Source organism: Tupaia chinensis, unplaced genomic scaffold, assembly GCF_000334495.1.
Source record: "Tupaia chinensis unplaced genomic scaffold, TupChi_1.0 Scaffold000609_1, whole genome shotgun sequence".
Classification (NCBI taxonomy): domain Eukaryota; kingdom Metazoa; phylum Chordata; class Mammalia; order Scandentia; family Tupaiidae; genus Tupaia; species Tupaia belangeri.
In genome coordinates, this window is record NW_006160128.1 from 2508035 (window position 1) to 2530754 (window position 22720).

The 22720-nt window shown below is 41.2% G+C and overlaps 2 protein-coding genes and 1 pseudogene across 2 annotated transcripts in view; 2 read left to right on the top strand and 1 right to left on the bottom strand.

Moving 5' to 3' along the window:
* VTI1B (vesicle transport through interaction with t-SNAREs 1B) overlaps nt 1-21406 on the top strand; it is a 22582-nt gene extending 1176 nt beyond the window's left edge. The window contains exons 2-6 of the mRNA XM_006158774.3: nt 9084-9142; nt 10889-11080; nt 16659-16832; nt 19728-19789; nt 21071-21406. Coding sequence (XP_006158836.1) covers nt 9084-9142; nt 10889-11080; nt 16659-16832; nt 19728-19789; nt 21071-21167 — 584 coding nt within the window. The 3' untranslated portion in view covers nt 21168-21406. The remainder of the gene's footprint in view (nt 1-9083; nt 9143-10888; nt 11081-16658; nt 16833-19727; nt 19790-21070) is intronic.
* Nucleotides 12492-13146, top strand: LOC106736020 (ATP synthase-coupling factor 6, mitochondrial-like; annotated as a pseudogene).
* The window catches only part of ARG2 (arginase 2), a 41085-nt gene continuing 39736 nt past the window's right edge, over nt 21372-22720 (bottom strand). The window contains exon 8 of the mRNA XM_006158775.2: nt 21372-21836. Within this exon, the coding sequence (XP_006158837.1) occupies nt 21631-21836 (206 nt within the window). The 3' untranslated portion in view covers nt 21372-21630. The remainder of the gene's footprint in view (nt 21837-22720) is intronic.

Sequence of the window (22720 nt, forward strand, 5' to 3'; positions counted from 1 at the left end):
CCAGTGTGAGTTTGAAGCCACCCCGTCTGGGACGCGAACCGCGGTGGACTACATGGGAGTCCCGCGTCATAGCCATTACGCTGCTGGTCCCAAGGGGGAGTCGGTCTTTAAAATCAGGATTCTGACGTTTAGATGTCCTGTTTTGAACTTTACCTCTTACTTTGAGCTTTACCACTTAAGACTATTTACTGCTTCTTAGTTTCAAGATTCCAGCTGGCTGCCAGCTGCCTGGAGAAGCTAGAACTTTTCAGCATTATTTATTTATTTATTTATATTTTATTTAACTTTATTTAAATCTCACCAGTGAGGAGGGACGGAGAGAGAGGAAAGTAAGTGAGAAAGCAAGCCGTCAGGTCCAGGACTTGAACTGTTATTGGTCATGAGGGAGTCCAGCGCCCTTAACCACAAGGGTACTTGCTGGCCCCCAGTTTTTCAGCTTCAAGTCCATAGGAAGACCGACTATAGTTCTTGGCCTGTGGCCTGATGGGTAGAGGGTGAACTCTTTTATTGTTTTTACTTAAGGGTCAGAGCTTGGGTGTTTGCTCTGTGAATTACCTATGGTCATATGAATTTAGTGACTCTAATCAGCTTGGAAAGTCATACATCGTGTTTTTATCTGTATTGAGAGGCTGCAGTGTGCCTGGCGCTGTCCTAGGTTCTAGTTAATATTGCGAACTACAGAGACCTAGGGGAAGATCTCTGTTTGGAATGGAGTGAACATAGACAAGGTCCACAGGGCCAGGGCAAATGGGGCCTGCAGACCATGGTGCAAGATTTGCATCTTTTTCTGAATGTTATAGGATATAGTTACAGGAATTGAGTAAGAGCATACCAGGATCTGATTTGTTTGGTTCAGAAGTAGACTGCATTTTTAGCCTGACACTGAATTAAATTTTGCAGTGCTCCTTTCTGCTAGGTTAAATAATACAAATAAGCATTCTATTTTGAAAACTAGAAAACTTAGCTATACACCCCTTTGTTGTCTACCTGACCTTTTCATTCCTGTAAAAAAGGCAGTCAGAAAAGTCTGAATTTCTGTGGCCAGCAGGTGGCATGGTGGTTAAGGCACTGGACATTCCTATATGGCTAACCGCAGTTCAAGGCCTGAACCTGGTGACTTCCTTTCTCACTTTCCTCTCTTTTTCTCTCTGGTCAAATTAAAATAAGTGGATGAATACATAAAACTAAATAATTCTTTTTAAAAAAGTATGAATTTCTACTCAAGCATAAAATACTCTAAGTTGCTATAACAGACTTAGCTGTTTAATGGCTAAGCAAATAAAGTATGTATGTATCCCCAGAATAAGAATCTCAACAGCTTTATCTCCTTATTCACTACGTGTTCATACTGCTCAATAAATATTTGTTTAATAAATTGAGTTTATTTAAGCAAACACAGGGGGCCTTATGACAAATCCTTGTTCTGATTCAGAGACCAGTTTATAAACTTTCCAGAGCTTTGTTGCCCAGCACAGCCTTGCCTATAGCTTATGCTCTGTAATTAAATTCAGTCATTTTTCAGTGAACATGGAGAATCTTGATGGAACAGCCACTGTTCTGGGCCTCAGGGAACTGAGAATTCTTGTCTTTAGTGGAAGTACATGTGCAGTAAAGTATGTGATGAGTCCTAAAATGAAGTTCTCTGAGACCATAAAGCTAACTTTATCAAGGGAGGGAGAAAAGGAGGGTTCACGGAAATATCTTCAAATGGAATATAAGAGGTTGCATGGGAGTTTGCTAGAGGGAAAATGGGAAGAGGCAACAAAGGAATAAAATTAATACTTTCAACTATGAAGCTTAGCATCTGTGTGAGGAGATAGTCGGAAATGAAGGAAGTCAGCCAGATCATGAAGGAACCTATATGTCACATTAAGACACTTGGACTGGATGGAGCTGGCAGGTAGCTTGGTGGTTAAGGCACTAGAATCTCACATGGTTCAAATCCCAGACATGGTACTTGCTGTCTCACATTTCCCCTCTCTGTTTTCCTCAGGTCAAATTAAAAATTAATAATAAATAATAAAAAATTCTAAAAAAAAAAAAGACATTTGGACTTGATATGGAGAATCAGTGAAGGATTTTTTATAAAGGTTTTTTTTCCATAGAGCACATATGCTTGCCAGAGAGAGGCAATGAGAGGGAAAGTGACAAATCACCCGCCCACCTCTCCGGGAAGACGGCCACACTGCAGTCCCTTCTCCATTCTCTTGCGATTTGGATGTGAATGCACATGCTCGACATTTTTTTTAATTTTTATTTTTTGGAGAGCTTTTTGCTATAGGATGCATCTGCTTGTAAGAAAGACAGACAGAGGCAAACAGAAGGCAACAAATAGCCTTCTCCTTCTCCATTCTCCTCTTAGGATCTTGGGCACGCACGCACACGAACCCGGCATGAGTTTAAGCCGCTGGATCCGGGACTCAACCCTCGGTCGACTACATGGGAGTCCAGCGACATAGCCATTATACCAACTGCTGGTCCCGCTCGGCATGATTTTCAAGTGAAGGATTTTTTTTAAACTTTCTTCCTTTCTCTCCTCCTCCATCCTTTCCTCCCTTTAATTGTTTGTTTCTTGAGAGAGAATCTAGTAAATCTAAGAGGTGGTTGTGAGGCAGAAATGGACCATATTGGATATAAGGAGTGAGAGAGAAAGATTCGAGGGTGTTTTCTTACTTGGTCAACTGGTTGAATGATGAGCTTAAGAAATATTAGAAGCAGACTTTTTGGGTTGTGGATGAGAACATTGAGGGTACCTGAAGAATTGAGATCATAAGATACGTCTGTTCTAGCCTGACAAAATATTTATTCTTCTGCCATTAAAAATAACATGGGGACCAGTAGGTGGCATGGTAGTTAAAGCGTTGTACTCCCACATGACTGGCAATAGTTCGAGTCTCAGACCTGGCAGCTTGAAAATCACGCCCGACACATATGCATGCATGCATGCCCAAAATCTCAGGAGGAGAATGGAGGAGAAGGGCTCGTAGCATGGCCACACACACACACACCCCACACCCCCAGCAGAGGTAATTTCTCGCTTTCCTGCTCATTGTCTCTCTCCAGCAAGTACACATGCCATATGACAGAAACCTTAAAAAAAATGTTAGGAAAAACACATGTAAATTGAAAGTCAGCATAATACACTATGCTGTTGCTGAATAGTGTAATATTTGATGACAAGAATTTTAGAGCCTTCCTGCCTGGGTTCCAATCTACCTCCTAGTAGCTTTGTGGCCTTGGGACAAGTTACTTTAACCTAATGGTTTCCTCAGCAAAATGAGGATAAATCATAGTATTCACATTTTAGGGTTTTGTGAGGAGTAAATTAGTTAATATATGTAAAACTCTTAGAATACTATCTGACAACAGTAAGAGCCATTGGTATTATTTTCTTAAGACTTATTTTATTTAACTGTTTTTATTTATTTGTTTTAATTTGACCAGAGAGGGACAGAGTAAGAGAGAAAGGGAAAATGAGAAAGCAAGCTTCCAGGTCCAGGACTTAAACAGCGATTGGCCATGTGGGAGTCCAGCACCTTTAACCACCATGCCATTTGCCAGCCTCAAGATCTGTTGCTATTAATACAAGTATATGAAAAATTGGATATTTAAAAAAAATAATTATTTATTTTATTTTATTCATTAATTCATTTATTTTTTAGTTTGACCAGAGAGAGACAGAGGGTGAGAATGAGAGAGAGAGGAAGTGAGAAAGCAAGCCACCAGATTCAGGACTTGAACCCTGGTCAGCCATGTGGGAGTGTCCAGCGCCTTAACCACCGCACCATCCACTGGTCCTGAAATTGGATATTTTATTTAAATGAAAAATAAGAATAACAGGTCTGTATATAACTTTCCTTATCTTGCTCTCCTTTTTTTGAACAGAGGACTTATAGTCTAACATGCTAGATACTACATATTTACGAGAATTTTAGTGTTTCTAAAGTGTGGTCCATGAACCACCATCAGCAGTAGCATCTAGAAACTTAGAAATACAGGTTCTGGGGCAGCCCCACTTCAGATCTACTGAACCAGAAACTATTTTAGAAAGCTGTCTGTTCTAACAGCTCTCTAAGGGATTTCTGATGAAAGCAGCTGAGCTAGAAATATAAGCTGAATATTTTATATTATTATGTATCCTAACCAACTAGAACAGTATCTAAAACTTTCTAGGTGTTCTTTCTGTAAATACTTATTGAAAGATGGAAGGTATACTGGGTGTTTTTTCTGTAAATACTTATTGAAAGATGGAAGGTAAATACTGTAAGTGGTTGGGAACAAAATATTGATAATGCATGACTGAGTGTTGAAACCAAATGTGATTTATTTCTAATCTACTGTGTTTTTCACATTTGCATGACTTTTTTAAAAAAGAACTATTTATTTAGCTTTATTTATTCATTCATTTATTTTAATTTGACCAGAGAGAGACAGAGAGAGAGAGAGAGAAAGTGAGAAAGCAAGCTGCCGGGTCCAGGACTTGAACTGTGGTTGGCCATGTAGGAGTGTCCAGCGCCTTAGCCGCCACACCACCTGCTGATCCCAACATTTGCATTATTTTTAAAATGGATATATGCACATATTAAAACAAAAATAGGGCTGGCTCTTTGACTTAGTGGTTAAGGCAGCTGGATCCCACAGGGCCTAATGCACAGTTTGGGTCATGTACCCAGTAGCTTGAGAAGCACCCTGGGTACATATGTGTGCTTGCCCAAAATCCCAAAAGAGAGTGATGGAGGAGATTGTAGCATGACTGTTCTCCATGTTTTCTCCTTTCCCTCTGTGTCTCTCTCTTTGGAAAGTACACGTGCCCTCTGGCACAAAGATAGGGTAGATAGATAGATAGATAGATAGATAGATAGATAGATAAAAGAAAATAATTTTATTTCCCCAAAGTATAGTCTACATGCAATTTCTGCCTGTGAAGAATAGCAGACACAATATGTTATATTTTAGGCAATTTTTGTGGCAGTGACAGTCCTGCCATATAAGTAATTATTCATCCAATTTACTATTACATTGAAAACCTTTAGCCAGAATTTCTAGTCTTGGTTTTTCAACAACCGAATACCAAATACCTAAGTGCTGTAATTTCTTAGTCTAATTAATATTTTAAGTGCCTATATAGTTATGTTTTCTAGTTTGCATTTTATAATAACTAAAGAAATCTCCCAAAATGTCTTTTTTTTTTTTTTTAAGCGACTTTTTTGTTATAGGGTGCGTGCCCTTGCTGGAGAGACCGAGAAAGACAGAGCAAGAAATCAACTGGGGGACAGCCACACCACAATCTCTTTTCCTCTATTCTCCTCTTAGGATTTTGGTCATGCATGCACACGTGCCTCATGTGAATTACAGGCTCCTGGGTCCAGGACTCAAACCGTGGTGGAAAATGTGGGGAGTCCAGTGCCTTAACCACTACCCTATTTTCTGCCCTCCAAATGTCTTAATAAGTGGTGTAGGAGCCAGTAGATGGTGTGGTGGTTAAAGGAACTGGACTTCCACATGGTCAACCATAGTTCAAGTCCTGGACCTGGCAACTTATTTTCTCACTTTCCCTCTCCCTCTTTCTGGTCAAATTAAAACAATAAATAAACAAAGTTAAAATAATTAAAACAATAAATATGTGGTGTAAAGTTTAATGTTTCCTTTTTTTTTTTAAGCATTATTCATTGAATTTTATTTATTATTATTATCATTAAATTTGGCCAGAGAGAGAAAAAAACTCTGCAGGTCTGGAACTTGAACCATAGTCAGACATCTGGGAGTCCAACACCTTAACTACCATACCACCTGCCAGCCCCTAAAGGTTCCTGTTTTAAGCTATATAAATTTCAGTATCTATATGTGAGATGCCATTATTTTGGAAGCTAGACTGTTAAACACCAATTACTCACAGACTGTAAATTTTTTGTTATTCTCTCTTCATATTCTTTGATGAATTTTATTTTTGCTGTTAGATTTCCTACATAAGGATTTACTTTCAAAACTAATAGTAGTTCTTTTTTTTTTTTTGAGAGGTTTTTGCTATAGGGCACGTGCACTCACCAGACACACACAGAGAGAGAGAGACAGACAGACAGACAGACAGAAAGCGAGAAATCACCCCCCAGGGGGGATGGCCACACCATAGTCCCTTCTCTTTCATTCTCCTCTCAGGATCTTGGGCACACACGCACACACTCCTGGCGTGAGTTTTAAGCCACCGGGTTCGGGACGCAAACCGCAGTCGACTATATGGGAGTCCAGCGACATAGCCATTACGCTAACTGCTGGTCCCAAAACTAATAGTAGTTCTTATATATTGAACTCTTCCTGTGCCTGTCACTTGCTAAGCACTTGTTATGTGTATTGTCTCTTTTTTTTTTTTTAAGAATTGTTTTATTTTAACTTTATTTACTTATTTATTTGTGTTAATATGACCAGAGAAGGACAGAGTGAGAGTGAGAGCAAGAGAGAGAAAGTAAGAAGGCAAGCCACCAGGTCCAGAACTCAATCCGTGGCCAGCCATGTGAGGGTCCCAAGTGGGAGTCCAGCATCCTTAACCACCACGCCACTTGCCAGCATGTGTATTGTCTTTTTTAACCCTTTCAAACAGCTGTATGAGGTCAGTACTGTTATAGTCCCTCTTTACAGATGAGAAAACAGGTTTAGAGAGTTCTAATACATTTACTTCCCACATAGTGTGAGATCACAAATAGCAGGCATAAGTAATAGAAATGCCACAGTGAGGTGCCAAAAGCAAATGAACCACATATTTTTGAGATCTTGGTAAACTCAAGTTATTTCCGTAATTCCAGTGGGCCACGATTCGTCATTCTTGGGCTGGTAATTTAAACCTCCATCAGGAGGAGAAACAACCCACTTTGATCAAAGATGAAGGTAGGCTTTCTCTAGCTCTATTTTTCAGAGCAGGCTCTTTCCGCTTTATTCTCTGTTCAGGAGATGGTGCCACCATCAACCTAGTTTATCAGACAAGACAAAATTAGTCTCAGTGAGTCCCTCATACATGACTAGTTTCCACAGGTACTTGGAAGGAGATGAGGACAATAGAGACAGTGGTGTTTAGTGTGACTTATTGCTATTTTCAGTGCCCAGTGCATCCAGTGTGCAGACCTGCTGTTTTGTAGTTGATTTAAAAAGGTTTTTTTAAATTATTTTTAAATTTAATTTTATTTATTCATTCAGTTATTTTAATTTGACCAGAGAGAAATAAAGGGGGGCGAGGGGAGTGAGAAAGCAAGTCACCAGTTCCAAGACTTGAACTGTGGTCAACCATGTGGGAGTGTCCAGAACCCTAACCACCATACCACATGCTGGTCCCCTATTGTAACATTAATTCTAACTCCTTAAAAAAGTAAGAGTTTTGTTTGTTTGTTTTAACAGATTTTACCAGTTGTCATAAGGCTATACCCTGGGAGCACAAAAATGCCTCTTAGTTATATACTGTGATATACAGAAACACGGGATTGAGATTCGGTAGACTTGTATTCCGGAACTAGTGTTGCCACATATTTGGTCCTCTTGTGACCCTAGGGAGGCACCCAGTTTCCCCAGGCTCTAATTCCCTCAGCTGTAAAATGAGAAGGTTATACTAGCTGATCTCTGAGATCTGTCCCAGTTCTGACATCCACTGGTTTCATGATAATGAGACAAAGGCACAAAAAAGCAGCTGTCGATCTCTGAGATGGGTTGGGACTAGCCTTTTTCGAACCTTTGAATAATCTGCCTGCTTGGCTTCATTATTAGAAGGAATTATTTTAAAGGCTTTTGTTTTGTTCACATCTTAGGAGCCCATAAAGGAACTGATAAATACAAGTTCAAGTTGTTTTTAAGGAGTGTATTTCCTTCATATAAGCTGTAGGACACTCATAGGAGGAAGTGTGTATTTTATGAAATCATGTACAAAGTTAAACATCCCAACTCCAAAGAGGCTGAGAATAACAAAATCATGGAGGGAAGATGATGAAAGAATAGAGGTTCTGTGGGCTGCCACTTCACTCCTTACTTGATTTATATATTGGGTTGTTGGAAAAGTCATAGAAAAATATGTCATGACTTTTCTGGATCCCATATGGCCAACTGAGTGGTTTGAGTCCCTGCAGCTTGAAAAACGCACTGGGCTGGGGCTAGCAGGTAGAATGGTGGTTAAGGCACTGGACACTCCCACATGGTTGACCATGGTTCGCGTTCCAGACCTGGTGACTTGCTTTCTCACTTTCCTTCTCTCTCTTCTCTCTCTCAATGTGTCTCTCTCTGGTCAAATTAAAATAAATGAATGAATGAATAAAATTAAATTTTAAAATTTTTTTTAAAAAAGAAAAATACGATGGTCAGGTGTGTATCCATGCCCCAAATTCCAACAGGAGAATGGAGGATAAGGGATTGTGGCTTGGCATCCCCCCAGGAGGTGATTTCTCCCTTTCCCTCTCTCCCTGTCTCTCTCTCTGTGTCCTTGAGTGCACGTGCCCTATAGCAAACAAAACAAACAAAAAAGACATAAGGGCTGAAAGAAAACTGAAAGGGGCATGATGTTCTCACTGTGCAAGTCATTATTCTTGCTATTACTAGTGAGAAATAAACCGTATCATTGCAGCCTTTCAGTGAGCTCAGGTGGGTTTTTAATTTGTGTCATGGATAAGGGTATCAATAGAAATGATAACACCGTGGGTGTGAAGGTGGGGACAAGGATTTCAGAAAACCATTGTTAGCAACATTCTTATTGAAAGTATGCCTGGTCTGTGACGTAGAATGGGGGAAGAGAGAAGGTTGGGAATGGTTAACTTAATGATTAATCCATGGTTAACTTAGCGTTTCTTAGTAGGGGTGCTATTGGCTTTTGAGACCAAATAATTGTTATTCAGTACTGTCCCAAATGGATATTCTTGTTTTCTGTGTACTGTTTCTCTTCTCTTCCCCTCAGTCATCATGATACCTTTCCATACATTTCTAAATGCCTTTAGGAGTGATTAAGTAATGCTATCCCTACCATAGAAGAAATGGGAATTTTATTCTAAGCAAAAGGAATGGCCTCCACAAATGTATGGATGTAGTAAAAGCATTTGAACCTTGTCTGTCTTTTCCAGAAGAGAAGAAAAAGTTGATTAGAGATTTTGATGAAAAACAACAGGAAGCAAATGAAACGGTAAGAACAGGAAGCAAGTCCTATTTCTTTTTTGACTTGATGTTGGTCTTTTCCAGAAGTAATGCTATGACTTGGTCATAGATGAACTGTTCCCATCTGTTGACCTTGATTTTCGACCATTTCATTCTAAATGAGACCAGCTGATAGAGATGGGTGTTGACAAACACAAATGGATAACGCTTAAAGACTGGCCTGAAATATGAGTCTTTAGTATGTTCCTGAAGTGGATAGCAAACGCACTCAGACTTTATACATGTGTGGTCATTTTAAAGTGTATTTTCCCTTTTTAAAAAAAGTAAAATCACTAGAGGACATCTGCACTCACCAGACAGGAAAAGGGAGAAAGCACTCCTAAATGGGGGTAGTCATACCACAATGCCTACTCCTCCATTTCTCCATCTTGTCGAAATCTGGAACATGCACATGTACTTGGCATGTTTTTCAAGCCACTGGATCCAGGGCTAAAACCATGCAGTTGGCCATGTGGGACCTAGCCCTCTTAAGCACTAGACCACAGGGCTGGCCCAACTTCGTTTTGTTGTGTTTTTGTTTTTAAAGAATTATTTTGTTTATTATTGTTATTGTTATTTTCCAATTTTTGATCAGAGAGAGAGGGAAAGAAAAATCAAGCCACCATGTCCTGGATTCAAACCGCAGTGAGCCATTTAACCACCACGCTACCTGCCAGCCCTCCCACTTTGATTTTAAAAGAAAGAGAAAGCAAGCCACCATGTCCTGGATTCAAACCGCAGTGAGCCATTTAACCACCACGCTACCTGCCAGCCCTCCCACTTTGATTTTAAAAGGCAGCATAGCAGCTTGACTTAGTACCTTGGATAAGACATGCGTGAACAGGATGAGTTTTCAGTCAAGACCCAAAGGTTGTCAGAAGTCAGTACAGTTTAACAACTGCTTCTCTTTCTCTTCTTTTTTCTTTTTAAAATTTTTGTCAGAAGGCCCATGTGCTTGTCAGAAAAAGAGATGAAGAGAAAGGGAGAAAACACCCCTCTATGGGAAGTGGTCACATCACAATCCCTTCTCCCATTTCTCCATCCTGTTGTGATTTTAGGCACGCACACTTGTGCTCAGTGCATTTCTCAAGCTGCCAGGTCTGGGACTTGAACCAAAGCATTGCCCATACGGAATCTGGCTGCCTGAAGCACCAGGCCAGCCCTGCTTGTCTCTTAACATGTGGCTTTTTTTTTTAATAAAAATTTCCTGGAGGCCAACCTAAAAGCTAGAAACTTGGTATATCAGAAAGAGCTGGGAATTTGAAAATTTTGACACCTGCTTCTCTTCTGTGTAATCTTGAGCAGGTTTCTTTAAATCTTACACATTGAAATGGAGAAAGTATTTTCTACCTTGTTGATTTGTTGTGAAGATTAATTGAGAATGAATGTATTAGGTTGTCAGGAAATCATGACGTGTTTTTCTATGCAAAAAATGTGTCATGACTTTCCCAACAACCTAATAAAATTTTAAAAAGTGTTAAGGTACTTCTGTCAGCCTCTCCACTCATTCATAACTTTTTTTTTGGAGTGCCTATTCCGTGCTTGCTACACACTACACCAGGCACTTGAAATAAATGAGGTGAGCATGCTAGAAGTGGAACTTGTCTTCTTAGAGTAATAAATACGGTTGAGTATGTATTTGGGGTAGCCTGGGTCTGATTAATCCAAACTAGGCATGTACCCAGATAAGAGAGTGAAGACTCAGACAATCTATTAATATTTTCTGCCTTCCCAGTTGGCAGAGATGGAGGATGAACTACGTTATGCACCCCTATCTTTCCGTAACCCTATGATGTCTAAACTTCGAAACTACCGGAAGGACCTTGCCAAACTCCATCGGGAGGTGAGAAGCACACCTTTGACAGCCATACCTGGTGGCCGAGCAGACATGAAATATGGCACATATGCTGTAGAGAATGAGCACATGGTAAGCATTAACTTTTTTTCTTCCTTAAGGGCATGTAGTATGAGAGTTAACCAGGTTGTGGAATATAGGTCATGTTATCAGTGCATATTTGACTCTTGTTTTTCCTCTTTAACCTTTTTTTCTGTTAAAATTTGCCTCCCCCCCCCTCCTCCTACCCACTGTATTATATTCAATGCAGGTCACTCCAAGCCATATGCTTATCTAGATTTCTTTGTGTCCTTAATATGTATAAAAACAGCTTGGGGGCCCTCAGGTGGCCCTCAGGTGGTATGGAGGTTAAGGTGCTGGATTCTACCTAGCTGACTTAAGTCTAGGACCTGTAGCTTATGCACACCAGGCATGTGTGTGTGTGTTCCCAAAATCCTGAGAGGAGAATGGAGAGAAAGGGATTGTGGTATGACCATCAACCCTGGGGGATGATTTTGCACACACCCTCCCTCCGACTTTTCCTCTCACCTCGAGTACATGTGCCCTATAATAAAATTTAAAAAAAAACAAACAGAAAAACAGCTTGGTGTGTAATGGTATAGAAGTGTTACCCACTGTTATTATATCTGAACTCTGTATTCTAACCTATTAATCTAACTTATGCTTTTATCCTTAAATCTAAATTTTTTAAAGAGGTTTTTGCTATAGGGTGCATGCACTAGCCAGACAGACAGAAAGAAACAGAGAGACAGAAAGTAAGAAATCACCCCCGAGGGGAGATGGCCATGCTGAAATCCCTTCTTCTCCGTTCTCCTCTCAGGATCTTGGGCGCACATGCACCAGGTGTGAATTTAAGCCACCGGTTCCGGGACTCAAACCATGGTCGACTACATGGGAGTCCAGTGACATAGCCATTACACTAACCGCTGGTCTCTTTAAATCTAAATTTTAAGGGGCTATCAGGTAGTATAGTAGTTAAGGGGCTGGACTCCCACATGATCTGTCATGGTTTGAGTCCCAGACCCAGCGGCACACCAGTGCATGAGCATGCTTGCCCAAAATCCTGAGAGGAGAATGGAGAAGGGATTGCAGCATGGCCATCCTCCCCACCCCCGGGGGGTGATTTCTCACTTTCTGTCTCTCTGTCTCTCCAGCAAGCACAGTCACCCTGTAGCAAAAATATCTTTCTCTCGAAAAATAAATAAATAAATATTATGCTCCAAAATTCAGTTTGGTTGTTTTGTTTTGTTTTGTTTTTGAGAGGTTTTTGCTATAGTGCGCATGCAATTGACAGAAAGACAGAAAGCGAGAAATCACCTCCGGGGGAGATGGCCATGCCACAGTCCCTTCTTCTCCATTCTCCTCTCGAGATCTTGGGCACGCACATGTGCCTGGCATGCGTTTAAGCCACCAGGCCCGGGTCTCGAACTGCAGTCAACTACATGGAAGTCCAGTGACATAGCCATTACACCACCTGCTGGTCCCCAGTTTTGTTTTTAATTTATCAGAATATTGCTACAAAATTAATCCAAGCTTGGGTCACAGTGGTGGCTTTGGCAGCTTGGGACTGAGTGCAAGTAACAAAGAATCATCATGTTTCTCCAGAGGCTCTTTGGGTTCTCCTCTGTCATTTGGTCAGCAGTCTCAGTCCATTTGCAGAGAAACATTGGTGTTACAGCAGTGACATTTAATAAGGAACTTGATCCTGTACAGAAACTTTATGTGGACAAGATTAGAGAATACAAATCTAAATGACAGACAATTGGCGCACCTGTTGATACTGGCCCAGAATATCAGCAAGATCTGGAGAGGGAGCTTTTAAAGCTTAAGCAAACGTATGGTAAAGCTGACATGAACATGTTCCCTAACTTCAAGTTTGAAGATCACAAATTTGAAATCATAGATAAACCCCCATCTTGAAAAAGTAAAATTAATCCAATAATTTGTGATAAGTCAGTTGTACAACTACAGAAATATCAGAATAAACATTCATTTCACAACTAAAATAATAATAATAATAATAATCCAAGCATTCTTTAACTTAATATCAAGATGGCTCAACAACTGAGGTACAACAGAGTATGCAGGATGCTTCTCAAGGAGCTTCTTAACACCTTATTCTTTTCTTTTTTTTTTTTTTTTTTCATTTTCTTTTTTGCTCTAGGGTGCACAAACTGGCCATAGAGAAAGAAAGTGAAAAATGCCCCCCTGGGGTGATGCCACAGTCCTTTCTCCTTCGTTCTTCTCCCAGAATTTTGGGCATGCACATACACATGCCTGGTGTGATTTTTCAAGCTGCTGAGTCCAGGGCTTGAACCATAGAGTCAGCTGTGTAGGATCAAGCGTCTTAATCTTCATACCACCTGCTGGACTGTTAACACCTTACTCTTTTTTTTCTTTTAAAGAATTATTTATTGGGACCAGCAGTTAGCGTAATGGCTATGTCACTGGACCCCCATGTAGTCAACTGCGCCTCGTATCCTAGACCCAGTGGCTTAAAACTCACACCAGGTGTGTGTGTATGTGCATGCCCAAGATCCCAAGAGGAGAATGGAGAAGGGATTGTGGCGTGGCCATCCCCCCTGGGGGTTGATTTCTCGCTTTCTGTCTCTGTCTCTCTCTGTCTTTCTGGCGAGCGCACGCACCCTATAGCAAAAACCTCTAAAAAAAAAAAAGAATTATTTATTGTTATCATTTTTTAATTTGACCAGAATGAGAGAGAGAGAGGAAGTGAGAGAGCAAGCTGCTAGGTCCAGAAACTCAACCCAGTCGGCCATGTGGGAGTCCAGTGCCTTAACCACCATGCCACCTGCCAGCCCTAATACCTTATTCTAATTTAATGGGAAGTGAGCTATATTGCCCCTCTATCCTGCAATGTTCCGATTTATCAAGTTGAACTCATTAATTAAAAAAAAGTCTGTGTTCTGAAGTCATCTAAAGCAGGTAGACAGTTAAAGGAATAAGATAACTTTGCAAAGATGGCATTTTATGTGCTGCATTTGGATTATATCCCACACACACAGTCCGAGTAGAAATAGCTAGCAAGTAGAGTGGATGAGATGGAAAGGGGCCCATAAACGCAGACTGACCTTGTGTAGAAAGGATAGTAAGGTAATTTTAAACCAACAAATTACACTTCATGATACATCCTGATTGTAGTTTAAGAGACACTCAAAAATGATGATAATGGTGGGACCAGCAGTTAGCGTAATGGCTATGTCGCTGGACTACCATGTAGTTAACTGTGATTTGAGTCCTGGACCCAGTGGCTTAAAACTCATGCCAGGTGCATGTGCGTGCGTGCCCAAGATCCCAAGAGGAGAATGGATGAGAAGGGATTGCAGTGTGGCCATCCCCCCTGGTAGGTGATTTCTCGCTTTCTGTCTTTCTGTCTGTCTCTGTCTTTCTGGCGAGCACACGTGCCTTATAGCTAAAACCTCTCCCCCCCTAAAATAAAAAGATAACAGTAAGCCATCCTATGGCTTCGTGGTTAAGGTGACTGGATCCCACACGACTGACCATGTTGTTTGAGTCTCAGATTCTGTGACTTGAGAATCATGCATGGTACATCTGCATGCATGCCCAAAATCCCCAAAGGAGGGAGACATGGAGAAGGGATTGTGGCATGACCATTTCCCATGGTGTGTGCTTTCTTACCTTTTCTCTCTCTCCCTGTCCAGGAAACACATGTGACCTCTGGCAAATTAGGAGGGAAATGGTATTGTCTTGATATTGCTAATGTCAAAACTAGAGTACTTGAGACTGATGTAAAATTTTCTAAAAGATGCACAGGAAATGGTTGGATCAAGTCGGGTTTTTTTTTTTTTTTTTGTAAAGGGAGACTAGAAAAAAGCAGACAGGTAGAGCGTAAGTGGAAGTTGAAAAGGTAGCCTTGTTTGTTACCATAAATGGGTAGGGTGGTGCTGGTGCAACAAGTCCAAACAATAATTTTGCTTTAACTTTACTAGTTTCAAAAATTATAAAAACACAATTTAGATACACAATCAACCTTTAGTAGAATTGTTCCCAACTGTGTGAGGTTGACTTATGTGATCTTATTAGGCTAATGAGAGTGAGAAAGACAGGAAGTTGAAAATATGCTTGTTTTATTGGGAAAAAGATTTTTCCTTCTTCCTTTAAGCTAAGTAACTAGGCTTCCCCCACACACACACACACACACAGGTTTTTGCCTTAGGGCACATGTGCTGCCAGAAAGAGATATAGACACAGTGAGAAATCACCCCCCCAGGGGGATGGCCACACCATGATCCCTTCTTCTCCATTCTCCTCTTGGGATCTTGGTTGGGCTCACATACTCAGCATGATTTTGAAGCCAGTGGGTTTGAGACTTGAACCGTGGTTGGCCTTGCAGGAATCCAGCAACGTAACTGCTATGCCATCTGCTGGTCCCAGTAACTAGGTTTATTTGAACCCTGTTCACTGGTTTCCTCATCTACTGGTCTGTTTGCCATTTATTATGTGAAAATGCTTCTTGTTACTTCTGCCCTGGGCACCCGTCTTTTGGCCCCCGATGGTGTCCTAATGCAGGTGACAGTCACTTGCCGTCATAGGCCTCTCTGAACTGGACCCCTTTATATTGGGTGAGCTGTACCTATTTCTGTCAGTAGTTGAAAATTCTGACCCGACAGAGGCTACTTTAGTCCTCGTGCTGTCTGTGTTTAGGATTATAGGTGGAATAAAACTTCAGTGGGAATTCAGAAAATGAGCGCATTTAGGAAATTAGGGTGGCTTACTCGAGCTCCAGATCCTGCCTTCCATGAGCAAACCATCAGTGTGGCAACTTCAGAGTTTTTGTTTTTGTGTTTGGCCTGAATTAAAATTCCTTAATTTTAAATTTTTTAAATTTAATTTTTAAATTCTTTTTGGTCTTACCAAGAATGTAGCTACATAAGGGTTTTCCAGAATGTGGTAGTATCTCAGACTTTTAAATGATTTCTTTATGTGCTGAAAAAGAATAGCTTACTCATGGCCCCTCAGTCTTCAGTACCAGTCAAGTAGGAACCTCCCTTGCATTAATCTTTTAACTTTATTTATTTATTTTTAATTTGATCAGAGAGGGACAGAGCAAGAGTGAGACAGAGAGAGAAAGAAAGCTGCCAGGTCCAGGACTCAAGTCACGGTTGACCATGAGGGAGTCCAGTGCCCTCAGCCACCACACTACCTACTGGTCCCACATTAATCTTTTTCTAGGGCTGTAGAGTTTAGTTGGTTTGCCTGTCACACTATCACAGGTACAGACTATATATATTATGAGTTGTTTCTGAACTTCACAACTCCAAACTTCTGTCTCTCAGACTTGCTAATCTAGGAAGCACATAGGCCAGTTCAGATTGATCACAGACACAGGGGAAATGCTCCAATGCTTTCAATCCTTCCCTTTTTTGCCTTGCTTAAATGTAATAAGCAGTGGAATGGGAGGTATTTTGCTCCTGTTAATTGGATTCCAGGTTCTGCTCTAGCCCGTGACCTCAAATAAAATCTCATAGTTCATTAGCACCTTAAGTTCTGTCTTAAAAGTATTGAAAATTATTGCTTACTATATCCCTTCTTATACAAGGAAGTTCACAAGGAAAGCGTTGGCAATTTTAAATGGAAGCAGTCTAACATTTCCCTTCCATACTCCTGTCAGAATCGGCTACAGTCTCAAAGAGCATTGCTTCTGCAAGGAACTGAAAGCTTGAACCGGGCCACCCAAAGTATTGAGCGTTCTCATCGGATTGCCACAGAGACTGACCAGATCGGCTCAGAAATCATAGAAGAGCTGGGGGAGCAACGGGAGCAGTTGGAACGTACCAAGAATAGGGTAAGTCCGGACAGGTGGGGGAAGGGGCATAGTCGGGAAGGTAAAGGGGCCCACTACCCTCAACTGCCATGAGGCCACAGCCTCAAGGCTTCTGAATTAAAGGAACAACCTCTTAGATTCTTTTTTTGGAGAGGTTTTTCACTATAGGGCCTGTGCGCTTGCCAAACAGACGGAGAGAGACAGAGAGACAGCGAGAAATCACCCCTCATGCCGCGATCCCTTCTCCTCCATTCTCCTCTCGGGATCTTGGGCACGCACGCACACGTGCCCAGCATGAGTTTTAAGCCACCGGGTCCGGGACGCGAACTGCGGTCAACTACGTGGGAGTCCAGCGACATAGCCGTTACGCTAACTGCTGGTTCCCAACCTCTTAGATTCTTAGGCTTTTCTTAATTTTTACTTTACTTAGCTGACTGAAGATCTCCCATAGAAGGAATTTTAGCCCTGAAATGTAGATGTCATTGGAAATTTTTGTTTTAGTCAAGGAAAAAAGATGGGAAGAATGAGATTCCTGAATTCATAGGGTTGTAGTCACCCATGCTAATTAATTCCTCTCCTTGATTTAATTCCTTGTATTATACACTTCTGGGCAGGAGAATGGTATGTCAGAAAGCAGTCACTCAAAAATTGAAAGCCACCAATCTGAGATTTTAATTTCTCCTACATCTAATGGGATAGATACTCTGCTATTCTCATTAAAGCATTATCTACTTTTTTTTTTTTTTTTTTTTTGAGAGGTTTTTGCTATAGGGCGCGTGCGCTCGCCAGACAGACAGAGAGAGACAGAGAGACAGAAAGTGAGAAATCACCCCCCGGGGGGTATGGCCATGCCACAATCCCTTCTCCTCCATTCTCCTCTCTAGATCTTGGGCACGCATGCACACACGTCCGGCGTGAGTTTTTAAGCCACCAGGTCCGGGACGCGAACCACGATCGACTACATGGGAGTCCAGTGACATAGCCATTACACTAACTGCTGGTCCCAAAGCATTATCTACTTCTAAGACCATCATTTAGAGCCAAGGCTCTTTTCCACATGTCACAAAATAGTACCATTGACAGTCTGTAATTTATAAATTACAGTTCAATCCTGGACGATAACCTTTTACATAAGGTGAGTTGGATCATTGTGGAAACAAAACAAATAGTAGGCCAAACGACAACTATTTTTGGAACTTCTGATCTACTCTATTATTCTAAAAGGTTCTGAAAAATAATTTCTCCCTTTGCATAAAAAAGTTAATCTACACAGGAATTTTTAAAATAGTACAATTTGCCACTGGGATGCTCTATTCTTAATAGAGGCAAATCCAGGGACCAGCAGTTGGCATAATGGCTATGTCGCTGGACGCCCATGTAGTCAACTGCAATTTGAGTCCTGGACCTGGTGGCTTAAACTCATGCTGGGCCCATGTGCATGCGTGCCCAAGATCCCGAGAGGAGAATGGAGGAGAAGGGATTGCACCGTCTCTACTTGGGTGTGTGTGTGGGGGGTGATATCTTGCTTTCTATCTCTCTGTCTCTTTCTGCAAGCGCACACATCCTATAGCAAAACCTCTTTAAAAAAAAAAATAGAGGCAAATCCAAACTGAAAAACAGATGTTGTGGCCAAGATTGATAGGAAAATACTAGCTCAGTGTGGGGATTTGAGAAAAGCTGCTATTCTCCATTCTTTTTTTTTTTGGAGAGGTTTTTGCCATAGGGTGCATGCACTTGCCAGACAGAGAGAGACAGAAAGCGAGAAATCACCCCCCGGGGGGGGGGGATGGCCATGCCACAATCCCTTCTCCTCCGTTCTCCTCTCTAGATCTTGGACGTGCACACACATGCACCCGGCGTGAGTTTTAAGCCACCAGGTCCGGGACGCGAACCACGGTCGACTACGCTAACTGCTGGTCCTCCGCTATTCTCCATTCTTAAAATAAATCACAGTGGGGCCAGCCTATAGTGTAGCAGTTACATTGCTGGAATCCCACACAGCTGACCATGGTTTGAGTCCTCGACCCAGTGGCTTGAAACTCACACAGGGCGCTTGTGTGTGCATGCCCAAAATCCTGGGAGGAGGATGGATAGCAGTGTGGTCATTCCCCGCCTTGGGGGGTAACTTCTCACTTTCCCTCTCACTATCTCTCTTTCCAGTGAGCACACATGCCTTAAGGTAAAAACCTCTAAAAAGCAAACCAAAAAAACCTCAATAAATCACAGTAATGCCCTTCACTGAAGTACTAAATTCACAGCAAAAGCAAGATATGGAGAATGAAATGATTGTGTGAGCTTTGATTTTTGAGAATATCAGGTGAATTGGTTGAGTTTAAAAGCCAAGGAATGAGCTGAGATGAACTTATCAAGGCCACTGGGTAATAGGAGCAGGTGCCATGTAGATTAGTAACAGATCATTGAAAAGAAAGGCTCACTGGGATTAATTCCTAACACAATTCAATGTAACACAGTTCAAAGAAGAAAATAATAAGATCCCAAAAATGGTGAGCTACCAGCCTACAAAAGCAGTACCAAACCAAGAGGCTCTCCTGAAATATGGCTAGTGAAATTCAGATCTTAAGTTACTCAAAGTTGTTTCACAACCACTGGGTGAGTATATTGAAGTCTTCCTGTTGTGAGAAGCCATGGGAAAGGATTAACTCAGTCCCAGAAGTCTGACCCCATAGCAATCTTGGGGTCTGTTGATTCCTAAACCTGCTTGAAAAGTACTAAAACATCTAGTCCTTTCCAAGTTCTTCTACTTATACTCAGAGGCCATCATTTAAACTGGTTTGATTTCTTAGAGTTTCTCAACATTTATCTCTTAATATCTACTGTTAGTTTAGGAATAGTCAAATTATACAAATGTGTGTTTTTGAAAGGAAGGGAAAATAATTGCTTTTTTTCTCTTCTCAGCTGGTAAACACAAGTGAAAACTTGAGCAAAAGTCGAAAGATTCTTCGTTCAATGTCCAGAAAGTAAGTTTCAAAAATAGTCACAAAATTAATTGTTCACATATAGTCAGTACCATCCAGCAGATTAGAAGAAATAGAGGAATGTGGTCTTTTATAAGTAAATATCCCGGGGATAAAATCCTGGGATGTTTGAAGTATAAACTGCTCTGACTTGGAGCAGTGGAAAACTTGTCCACTGAAAGGATATTTAATCCCAACCTTCATTCCTTAGAGAAGCAGCACATGGGAATAAGAGCCTCATATTCCTTAAAATGTATTTTACACAAATTTAATCAGTACTTGCCTTTAGCTCTGTTTGCCCTTCATGGGACTCAGCCCCTTTTCTGGAAGTTCTGTCTTGTTAGCAAGTAGACTTTAAAAAACAAACTAGCCTTGAGGTGAGTGCTGGCTGCAGCAGAAGCAGGGCTGAAGGGTGGTAAGTGGGTAGAGGGCTGGCCTTGGACACAGCTAGCACTACATAAAAGGAAGCTACATGCAATTTAGTCATGGAATTGGCAGGACAGGTCGAGTTTTCCTAATAGTGGTAAATCCCTGTAGAGTAGGGAGAAACTAAAGTGCGCATGAGAATGGAATATTGGATCCTCCATGTAAGGCAGGAGGGTTGACAGAAGACCTGGAGGGGAGGAGAGTGGAATAGGGAAGAGAAGGTAAGAAGAGAAGTTTACAGGGATTGAAAGGCATTATCCAAGCTTCTGGTTACTTATCCTAAAGCAGGACCCACCCATCCATGAACTGGACTTTGATCCTGGAGAGGCTGCCCCAAGCCCTTTTCCCAGCATATCCCCACAAATGTATTGTAGAATGTAATTGATGCAGCTCTGTATGGTTAGGGAGTGATCCTATATTTCTGTTATTTGAAATATGACTCACCCCAATTTTGGAAATACTTCCTAATATATAAATAAATAAATAAATTTTTTCCCTAATTAACCCCTCCTCCTAGAAAAGCTATTTTTTAAAGTAAGTAAGTAACTACTATTGAAGACAATTTTGATCAAGGAACCATTTTTATACTGTATATCGGTATTTATTGTCCTACTTTGCAACATTTCTGTGAGGTAGACAGTGTTATCTTTAAGTTACAGGTAAAGAACCTTATAGGTTGTCATATATCAGCTAAAGAATTGTGCAAGTACTTATTGCTAAGTGGCTATGTGATCAAACACACTGGATTAATTATACTGCCTCACAATATCCAACCTTGGCCCCTGGTCAAAGTATTAAGAAAAGAAAGAAATAAGGTATCAGACTTCTGACTGCTCCCTACTTTGCTTCTCTTTGTAGAGTGATAACCAACAAGCTGCTGCTTTCCATCGTCATCTTGCTGGAGATAGCCATCCTGGGAGGTGTGGTTTATTACAAGTTTTTTTCCAAGCATTGAACTTCCTAAAGGGAAGGGTTTATGGACCAGAACTCTGACCCTGTGAATGGTGTTAGGGATAAGTTAGCGTGATGCTGCTATGGGCTGACAATTCCAGGACGCACTGTGTACCTAGACTTTGAGAAGGGGGGACACCACTTAAATGTGAAGCAACAGCAGCAACAAGACCAGTATGAGAGAGAGAGAGAGATATATACATACACATCAAGGTAATAAAGGCTGTTTATAACTTCCTTAAATTTACATAGTACTACAACGTATTAATCCTCTGTGAACTGCAAAAAAAAAAGCAAACACATTTATGATAGTATTGGTCACCAAAATGGAAATTTTACAACCGTGAGAATGTGCAAATGTTCTGATTAAGGCAATACCGACCCAGACAACCATTTACTATCTGTCCCCTCAAATGCGTTGCAACTCTGGAATGCCCATTGTGAAACGTGTTGGTGCACAGTAGTTCCTAAATTCTAACACGTTCTTCATTCTCTGATTCATCTGGTGAACTGGGAGTAGGAAGTTGGTCATAGACAATGTGTCCTCCTTCTCTTGTCTGACCAAAACTTGAAGCAATCACATCCACTGCCAGGCTAGCCGTAGCCTTTGCCTCTTCCTCTGAAGTGACCACCCGAGGATTGACTTCGACAAGATCCAATGCTGACAGCAACCCTGGGAGAAGAAAACAAGATAAAAACCTCAGAAATCCCATAGGTGCAGCTTTCAGTGAGGGTTGTCCCACCTGGACAGGGAGAATAAGCCAAGCTAAAAACAAGAGTTTCTAGACCAGCAGGTTGTATGGAGATTGAGGCACTGGATCCCTCATGGTCAGCTGTGCAGTTTGAGTCCCAGAACCAGTAGCTTGAGAATCACACCGGGTGCGTGTGCATGTGTGCCCAAAAATCCCGAGATGAGAATGGAAAAGGGATTGTGGCATAGCTGTTCCCCTGAGGGATGCGCTGGTACGCTTTCTCTCTCTCTCTCCAGTGAGCACGTGTGCCCTACAGCAAAAACTAAAAACAAAAAACTCACAAAAGTTATTTCCCACTATAAAATTATCTGTTATCAGAAAGCTCCTTGTACCTCATCCTCTCAGCTATGAATTTTTAAGTTAAATGCTAAATGCTGGTATGCTAGAGTGAGATGGGAAGAAACTTTTAAGGTAATGAAGTAAATAGACCTGATAGGCATTAGTTCTCAGGGTTTCTGGGTAAGGAAAGGACTGGCAAGACCTGGTTGCCTGGGAAAACGTGTGCCATCTCCAGAATGGCTGGCCTGCCTAGAAATGGTGACATAGTAAGGTGGAGGAAATCTCCCATTAATCAGAGCTCCATTCTCACTTTTGAACTCTAATGGCATATATATGGCATATATATATATATATATACATATATACATATATAGTTGTTGGAAAAGTCATGACACTGTTTTTCTATGAAGAAATTCTGACAACCCAATTTTTTTTTTTTTTTTTTTTTTGGTATAGTGTGTATACTTGCCAGAGAGAGACATGGAGAGAGGGAAAGTGAGAAAGTACCTCGTAGGGTATATGGCCA